Source organism: Numenius arquata, chromosome 7 (assembly GCF_964106895.1).
Source record: "Numenius arquata chromosome 7, bNumArq3.hap1.1, whole genome shotgun sequence".
Classification (NCBI taxonomy): Eukaryota; Metazoa; Chordata; class Aves; order Charadriiformes; family Scolopacidae; genus Numenius; species Numenius arquata.
In genome coordinates, this window is record NC_133582.1 from 17,841,282 (window position 1) to 17,850,703 (window position 9,422).

The 9,422-nt window shown below is 40.0% G+C and overlaps 1 protein-coding gene across 1 annotated transcript; it reads right to left on the reverse strand.

Moving 5' to 3' along the window:
- Positions 1-1,451: 1,451 nt before the first annotated feature.
- Positions 1,452-8,388, reverse strand: HS3ST5 (heparan sulfate-glucosamine 3-sulfotransferase 5). Its single transcript, XM_074150450.1, has 2 exons — positions 8,250-8,388; positions 1,452-3,200 (listed from the first exon to the last, which is right to left on the reverse strand). Exons 1-2 carry the CDS (start codon positions 8,354-8,356, stop codon positions 2,270-2,272), a joined length of 1,038 nt encoding a protein of 345 aa, XP_074006551.1. The 5' UTR covers positions 8,357-8,388; the 3' UTR covers positions 1,452-2,269.
- Positions 8,389-9,422: the final 1,034 nt, after the last annotated feature.

A 9,422-nucleotide genomic window follows, 5' to 3' on the forward strand; every position in this document is an offset into this window, starting at 1 on the left:
CTCTGCTGCTATTCCTGATGATTCCTCTCTGCTTTTTTGAAACAGATTTGTCTAAGATACTGCCTAAATTTATCTGTGTGTCTCCCAAATTGCAAATGATCAGCTGGAGTTAAGCCAGCTGACTTTAACAGGAATATGCATAGGCGTGCCTGCTAGATCACAGTCTCTGTGATTTTTCTGATCAATGCAGAGAGATTTTAATTTGAAATGCGTATTTCATGCTTAGAGGTAACTTTGGCCTAATTTGTCCCTTTCATTTGAAAATATATCTCAGCCTTCATTTGTGGTTTGTAGCCAGGACTATATGTAGCCAGTAGGTATCACCTAAAGCCGTCTGGAATCTGCTCACTTGAAGACAGTGCAAATGTTAAATTGGATAGAATCTCCGCTTTGAACGCTATTAGGCAAGTTAAACGTCTCAGCCTTTATGTCTGGATGTGGGCAGGATAAATGGCTCTCATACAGGAAAACAGTGAGTAGTATTGTAGCTACTGCGGAAAATTTCACATATGCTCTACCGTGTTGTGTTGGCAAGGCTCCGAAGCAGCACGAAGAAAGGGCACATTGCTCACAGTGCTAGCACATATGATTAAAGATACAGCAAGACAAGTAGCAATCTCTCACAAGAGATTTAAAAATCACTTATTTAGAAAACTGATGCTTCCAAATCACTGAGCAAGATAAACAGCCCACAGGGAAAACTTGATCGTATTATAATCTGAACTACCAGCTACTCTGCTTTCATAGCTCAGAATATTCAGATGCTCTGGATACCTTCCAAAATCTGTGTCCCCATCAATCTTTAGATGTTGGTTTTAAAGTGGCTGGGGTTTTTTTCTTCCTTTCTTTCTTTTCATATTTAAAAGGCATTTTTCAATTGCTTTTATTCTTTTTCTTATGAATCTTTAAGAGCCATACAATGTATAAAGCACGAAAATACTCATTTCCTGAACTAATTTCTTGTACTTACTGAATGGAAACATGAGCTATATGTTTCTACCAGGAATAACAACACTGTGGTTGGTTTCAGAGGTATCAAAACTGTTTTCCTTGACTTCTGAAACATAATCAGCTTTCGGTGATGAAATCTCTATTCTTCTAATCTTGTTTGTCTGTTTGTTGTTTAGGTTTTAATAGCGGCTCTGCATTTCTGATATACCTGGTTACAGTAATCTTTTACAGTCATTCTTTAGCCTCACGGGCTACTGCAACTGAATTAATTCTAGCAAAGTGCTGCAATAGAATAGCAATAATGTTCTTTGAGGTGTGTATTGCACCAGATTCCCAGATGGATGAGTTTTTTAATAAACTCAGCTTTACCACATGTATCAGTTTTCTCAACTGTCTAGAAAGTAAGTGTACACGTGCAGCTCTCTCTCACACGTTTGCACTTCATTTGCCTGGGCTAAGGGACCACACTGATGCACATCAGGCAAAAGTGAAAAGTTGTTGCACATATAGGTAATTTTAATCCATTCCATTTTTAAATACCACAATAAATTTAATTTTCACAATAAATTAAATAGCCATATTCAGTTTACAAAATAGAATTACTTAGTGTGAAACCAGTATTTACAAACATTGTACACTATGTACACGATGTTTAGCTTTGCCGACACACAAGCATAGAAGAAAAAATTATTTGACCTTTTTTTGACACATGATTGACATGCTACAAGTGACACTATGGTCCATACAATAAAACAATAGTGCAAACTCACCACAGGAACTCTGAAACAATGTAGTTTGTATGAGATAAGATATTAATTTCAAATAATAAGAAAATAGTACTATCCACTCTCATTGTAAAAATTCAGCGCTGTGTTTAAAGTGTCAGTATTCCTTTAGCAATATACATACCAAATATAGCCTGAAGATTATGCTTTCTCACAGCTTCACAGACTTTTGACATGAATTTTTATGGCATAAACTGACATTCTGCCTAGATCAATAAGTATGTCACATAAACACTTCACTAAGCGAGAGGAACACTGACCCTTTTAACGGTCTCTGACTTTATGTCCCTAAATACCTCCTTTCCCTTTATTATTATATCTTAAAAGATGCAACTATGCTGACAGTAAATTTATGTTAGTTACTACTCTGTAGAAAAAATTGATCCCACCGTATATTTGGTCACACACTGCATATGTACATGTATGCATGAAAAAAGTTACTTTGATAGCCGTGTCTATGAAAAGTGCATATTTTAGCAGAGACATTTATTGCATGTCTCAGGTACAACAGAAAGTGTTGTATGAAGTTTAATTTAGGGCCAGTTAAATGTTCTCCCAGTGATCTGGTAAAATTTTTGATTAAAAGGATGAAAGAACTTGCGCAATTTGGTAATGACAGAGGTATCCACCTCTGGATGTATGCGTCCCTTGCTACCCGCCAGGCACTTGTTAAAGACAATGTTAAATCGCAAGCAGTAAAACCCTCTGGTGGCATTGAAGTATAAATTGTACTGACTTATCCTCGGAGGAAGATTTAGGAACTTCTCGACCAGCTGGAGTTCTGGCAGTGGTTCTGTGATGAGCCGGTCTCCGTCCACGATATGAAACTGCTCGACTGGGAAGTACTTTAACCATCTCTCCAGATGTTTTGTGTAGATGCTGGTTCTCACTGCCTTGTATTTAGTGTTCACTTCGCAGGTATTAGGATCAATAGCCAGCTTCTCAAATTTGTAGTAAGTTTTGTTCTTTCTTTCCTTACCTTCCAGCACCTGAGTGTAATCAGAAATAGCTCTTGTGGTAGGTTCCCTGACAATGATCAATAATTTGATAGATGAGTTCATTTTGTAAATCCTTTCAGGTACTTCCTCGGTGATAAAATACGCGGGGCTTTTCTCAATTGTTATTTGATGAGGGTAAGAAAAAGGCATTTTTTTCCGGTACCACTCAATCCCCTTGGCATAGTTCTCATCATTGTCAAAGAAGTGAATCTCTTGAGAAGCTTTGACCACTGCAGGGTGAAGGTTCAGCATCTCTAGCAGTGCTCTGGTGCCTCCTTTCCGAACGCCAATGATAATGGCCTTTGGAAGCTGCTGAACCAGATTGTGCAGTCGTATTTGTTCCTTGGTGGCATTGCCCTTTCGGAATTCATGGAGCAATCCTCTCTTGAACTGCAGAGCTCGCAGCTGGATTTCGTCCTGGCTGCGGGGCCCAAATCGACCATCAATGGGGCAGAGGGGCTGCAGTCTGCAAGAAAAATAAGAGATATTTGTAAAAAAAAGGTATGTCTTAAGGCAAGTTTTCTGTATAAGGCAGTCATGCTCATGGAAACCTTTCACAATGTGGTGTGATGTGCGTATCTTTCAACTTGTGTCTTATTCTGGCAGTGATTAAATTGTTTGCAAATAGTTTGATTATTTATTCTAGTATTTTGCTGTGATTTTGCTGAGTAACTCCCAACTCCAGCCTTCTGCTCTTTTCAAGTATAGACACTATGATTACTGTTCTCAGGGCTTCTTGAACCTTGCCTCACCTCCCACATTGCTGATTACTTTGTGATTGCTTTGGCAGTTTCTAAAACATTCTAAGATGAATTTTATTTGGTCATTTTGATCTGAAAATACAGTTCATTTAAGTCATCTCTTTCCAACACTTTTCCAATTCTAGCCTGAATTATTTCCTGTGCTTCCCATTGTGTTGACTTTATTAGCTGCTGATCCAGAGTTGGCCTTTTTAGTGAAGAGGAGAAAAAGGAGTGAAAAATAGCTTTCTATGCATCACCTTCCAATATTTTCCCTCTTCTTTAGAAGGTGCCTAGTGTTTTCCCTGGAACAGAATCAGAAAGACCAAGGTTCTGGATCAGGCATGATTAGCAAGGCACAGAAAGAACAGCAAGAAAAGTTTTTAAAAATGCATTTATTGCATCATTACAGCAATGATTTTCTAATCATCACTTATGTATCCTCCCACTGAACCTCATTTTGTGCCTTACTGTTACTTCTTTTCCTCCTGCATTTTTATACTATTCTTTTATATTCTCCTGCAATTATTTCACCTTTTTTCCACTTTCCTAAGGCTTCCTTCTTGTATTTGATGTTACTGAATGCAAGAAATGATTCAGTGAGAAAAATGTTAAAATTTTGCTACTACAGAACCTTGAATAAGCTCTCACCTCCACTTCCAAATCAGCGCTTTGGTCATTATGCAGGCCAATATTGCACTGAAGATGAAAATGGTGTGTAGAGAGAGCTTCCAAAGTCCTACAGAAAAATATTATTAAAAATTTTGCGGAGCCATGCTCTCCAAAATTAAGGATATGTAAGAACAAAGGTTGCCTAGGCAATTTTAATATGAGCTTGCTGTGCATATATATTATGATACATTTTTTAAATTACATGGCCACATGCTATTATTTTTCACAGGACCCCTGCCTCAGCCTGTATACCAGATGGGCAATGCTCATTAATAGCTGTTTAGGTATTCAGTATTTATGCTGGTTTCTCAGCATGTGGCCCCTCACTCATTTGCTGTATATTATTCAAAACCTGCTTTCAGGACAGAATTATTTATTTCTTTATGTCTTTTCCATCCATCACTGCTTGTTGGGGTCTCTAATTTGACACCGATGCTAGGACAATGGATGGTTGGGGCAAAGTCACTTTGATCCCCCTAGCTAACCCACTGCCTCTTTCCTTGATTATCCAGATGCTGAGAGATATAGCCTGTCCAGGCAGAGCTGAAGAAACAACCCAGATGGCATTGCTGGGTTCACATGAGCTCTAGCTAAGTCCTGCAGGCTAGTTAGAAAGTGTGGTGAGAAGTGAGTTCCTGTTGTTATTTCTTTTCTCAAGTTTCCAGCCTCTTCTTTTCCTTTGCCCTCTGCCATCTACTGAGTAAGAGCCTGACTCAGTCACAAAGATGCAAACCTGCCAATGAAAAAAAAATCACAACAAAACAAACAGAAAGCAATGTCTTGACTTGACAATGGTACAATTTGGTCAGACTGTGGTGTGGCTGGTAAGAGTCTTTCTGCAGCAGTGAGGTGGCAGTTAAAAGCCTAAGAAACAGAAGCTGCAATTGCTGTCTCTGTTCTTCTCTTCCCTCTCCTTCTGTGTATTTGTTATTTGTTTTCAAGCAAAAAGGATTCCACAACAGCAGTTCCAGACCCATCTCAACTAATTTTATCTCTTGCTCAAAAAGACAGTTAGCACTGCCTTCAGTGTAACACAACAGCTTGTCAAACAGGGTGGTTTCCTTTAAAAGTAAATAAATACTTAAGATATCCTCTAGCCTAAGGGAAAAGATTGGTTGTTGTTAAAAGTCCTTCCTCAACACTTTAGATTTCAGAGTTTTTTACTGTTTCCCCTTTCTTCTCCTCTCTCTAAACAAGAAAAAATATCCTTTAAGAGATCTTGGCAGTGGTGGTATTAAGCAGGCTGTCAGGTCTTGGTAGCTGAATCCCCAGATGCAACTATTTACTGTTATATCGTAACATGTTAATATTTTTGATTCGCTGAGTCATTTTCATAGAATCATAGAACAATAGAATGGTTAGAGTTGGAAGGGACCTTAAAGATCATCTAGTTCCAACCCCCCTGCCATGGGCAGGGACACCTCCCACTAGAGCAGGTTGCTCAAAGCCCCATCCAGCCTGGCCTAAAATGCTTCCAGGGATGGGGCATCCACAACTTCCCTGGGCAGCCTGTTCCAGTGCCTCACCACCCTCACAGTAAAGAATTTCTTTCTGGTATCTAATGTGAATCTCCCCTCTTCCAATTTAAAACCATTACCCCTTGTCCTGTCACTACATTTCCTGACAAAGAGTCCCTCTCTGGCTCCCCTGTAGGCTCCCTTCAGTTACTGGAAGGCTGCTATGATGTCTCCCCAGAGCCTTCTCTTCTCCAGGCTGAACAACACCAGCTCTCTCAGCCTGTCTTCATAGGAGACATTTTGTCCGTTAAAATAGCAGTCCATTAAAATAGCAGTCCTTTGCAAAGAAAGGGTATACGACATTTATTATATCACTGAAGTTGCTCTCCCAAAACAGGCAATTTCTCAAACTGCTACAGTAAAACTCCACAAGTATTCTTGAGAAAACCCACCACAGAACAATTAATCTCAGGGATCTATATTTTTAACTAATTTCTTAACAGCTAAAGTACATCTGGGCAATCTTAATGGCGAGTAGCAGTGCTCTCTCTCCTGTTCCAGAATACTTGCTAACTGGCTGCTAATGTAGGTGTCATGGTGATGAAAGATTATGAGCCTGGTTTCAACAGGAGAGTTTCGGAGCGTTGAAACCAGGCACAGAGGCTCCCCACACTGCCGGCAAGAGAGTCAGGCAACTCAAAGACTGGTCCAGATCTTCTCAAAATCACCAAGCACAGAATCTGTTTGAGCGTCCACATGCGAAGCAGCTCCATGCACTCAGGATCTGAAGGATGCTGGCCTCCCGGGGGGGAAGTGCTCAGCTCATCTGACTTTATGACTCAATGAATCAGATAAGATAGTGGTAATTTCCCTTCAGGCCTAAGAAAACTCAAAACACTCCTGCTGAAGAGCCTAATCTGAGGCTATTAAACGTGGGCCATCCCCAGCTCTCTTGTTCAAATTGGATAAGCATAAATTAAGCATAAATGAATCTGGATTTCTTCCTGAACAATTAGTTATTCCAAAAATCTATCAAAGCCACCCAGCATCCTTTTACTGACAAATTCAACAAGTTTGGATTGTGCCCTAGTGTTAAGGCAGAAGAACATTTCCATTTAATTAACCTGTCTCATGCTTTCTAGCACTTCTCTCTCTCTCTTTCACAACAAGTCCAAATAAAGGGCTGTTTTTTAGCAGTGTGGTATTTTTCACACTGGGTAATGCAAGAGAATGAAACTGAATTTTACTGCCATTGGCAACACTATATATGAAACCAGTGGAATTCACTGCTGCAGGAGGTCAGTGAGTCAAATACTGTGGCGAGATAATTTTATAGCCATCAGTAAATTCTGTAGATGTGCAAGCACAGATTATAACATAAGGTTAATTAGATTTCATTCCTCTGAGCATAAAATATACTGTTGCAGGGACCAGTAAGGAATTCTGCCTCCATTTACAGAATCACATTAGTTGCAGTCAATTTTTCACCTCTGAAGCATCTCTGATGCTTTGACCACCAAGGGAAAGAAGATACAAGTGCTTAATTTGCAATGCACTTGGTCCTAGCTGAGTACAGTCTCCCTCTTATTCTGAGGAGATTTAAGCAGCTGAAGAAGGCACCCAGTGACCTCAGATGGAGCTCAACATTACCTATCAATGGACCCTAGGTAGCTCTGTTTTCAATTCACTTTCCATGCACTGTGTATTCAGACAGCATTGTGTCACATTTTTGGGCTCAACTAATGTTTTCCATCATTTAAAAGAGCACTGTTAGAGCATTAGCACTGGCAAGCCGTCTACCAGCATCTGGAAATCTCGAAGTCTTGTTGCATTCATTCTTTCAAAACAGCTTTTTTTTTTTTTTTTTTTAATCCTGTATTTGTGTAGCACCTACTAGGGCAATCCCAGACCAATTTGAAGGTGACAGAAACAGAAGTGTCAGTGCAGGTAGCACTAGAGTTGCACTGTCAATAACCAGTCAAAATTCAGCCTGGTCAAAAGTGCTAAATACTCTTTGATTTCCTCTGCTGGATTTTCTACTGTTCTCCAGGAAAGCACTTGCAGAGAAAATGCACTTATTTAGCATATTCAACTCCAGAAAATACTGGCTAATTAACATAGTTAAAATTCTCAAACCCTGAAGCAGTCTTTCAAGTAAAATAGTATTCAAAACTTGACGAGCTAGTCTGCAGGCTCATACTTAATTTTAACTATCACTGTAGCACATTAATTGCTTGCTCATAAATTTAGAAAGATGATATATAAATACATCATAACTGTTTTGCTGAAACTAGAGGTCAACATACAGATGCACACAGACAAAAATGAGCCACTGTAATGACATTTTTACTGGGTGCTGTTTTATTTCTCTGAAAACAAGTGCCAATGTGCTTAGAATACAAACGGACAGACAGAAATACTTTGACAGGGATGACCTGCGACTCTATTTCCCTACTCTCTTCTCCAAAGAGAAGGAAAGAACAATGAAAAACAGTACTAGAATAGACAGTCTTTCTGTCTTTCTATACATAAGTAGACACTAAAAAAGGGGAAAGAAAGAGAAAAGTAAGAAATCAGACCCTTTAAGCAAAACCGAGAAAATGTGAGCCTGTTTTTAATGCAGAGAGCAGCTACTTAGTGACTTACCTATCCAAGCTCCCAACTCTGGCAACTAGATATAGGAGACTTCCAATAGCAAGGCTGCCTAGTACAAAGAGCTTCTGTCTCAGCAACGCCTGCTGTTTGAATAGCATGGCCCTCCATCAATCTTCAGGACTTTTTCAGTCTGCAGAGACAGAAACACATAAAACACTCATCAGAAAGCAATATGTAGGGTAATGTTTAATCAGATGTTGCAAGGGATCAAGCCACACTTGCAAAATCTTTTCAAACTGCAAAACAAGTAGTTAAAACTTTTTTTGTTTGCTACTGTTTTTCTATCCCACATGGTAAAACCTGGCAGTGTATCTGGGCTAGGACGATAATTCTGGAAGTCAATAGTTCGGTTACATCCCCCATTACTAGGGCTGTCTGATAGCCATACTGTGGGCCTTGACTGTGTAGAAGCTTGTATTGTAGTAGGATCTCTTGTTAGGTAAATACTTTAAGCCCTTCAAAAGCAGCCTGGGCTAGGTTGCAACACAAATTACGTGCTTTGCTGCAAGTGAGGCATCAGTAACCAGGAGTTAGGCTTGCAGGTGCTGTGCACACAGTTTATGGGGGCACATTTACTATGTCTCTAGTATTATTACAGCGTAAGCCACTGTACTTCCCGATCTGTGCCAGCAAGCCCCTGATGACAGACCTGAGAAGCATGTAGCTGGGGCGGGCACAATGACCATTTTTCGTCACCAGCTCATACTATCAGCTCTTCCTGGGCTGGACGTTTGCTCGGGCTGTTCTGTGGAGAAACCCTTAAGCACCTCATCTGCCTGACATCGGCCTTGGCTGTCATCTCAAGATCTGATGGGACACAAACTGTAATCCTTGAACTGAACATGCCCAAATTCCCAGATTTCAGAAACATCGAAACATTGGCTTAAATTTCCTTTTCTGATGTGCACCAGGCACCATCTAAAGCCCACAAATGAGCTTTGCTTCAAATACTTTAGATGAGTGGTAGGCATGAGTCAAACAATGTGACCTTGTGCCAAGAAGATTGAACCAGAATAACCAGGAGGTCCCTAGGTAAGGTAGAAGGAAGTGCTGAGTAAAAGCATATGTCTTTAGCCTGACTCTTCCCTAGACATTAGGTTTGTGTTCAGGACTGCAGACCTGTTTTAGGAGACTCAGAGCTGCATGCTCAATACCTTCTTATAA

Excerpts from the sequence above, each read along its gene's own strand:
- HS3ST5 (XM_074150450.1), bottom strand. The coding sequence starts at position 8,356 with ATGCTATTCAAACAGCAGGCGTTGCTGAGACAGAAGCTCTTTGTACTA. Across the intron at positions 3,201-8,249 it reads AGAGTTGGGAGCTTGGATAG|ACTGCAGCCCCTCTGCCCCA; the intron begins GTAAGTCACTAA and ends TTTTTCTTGCAG.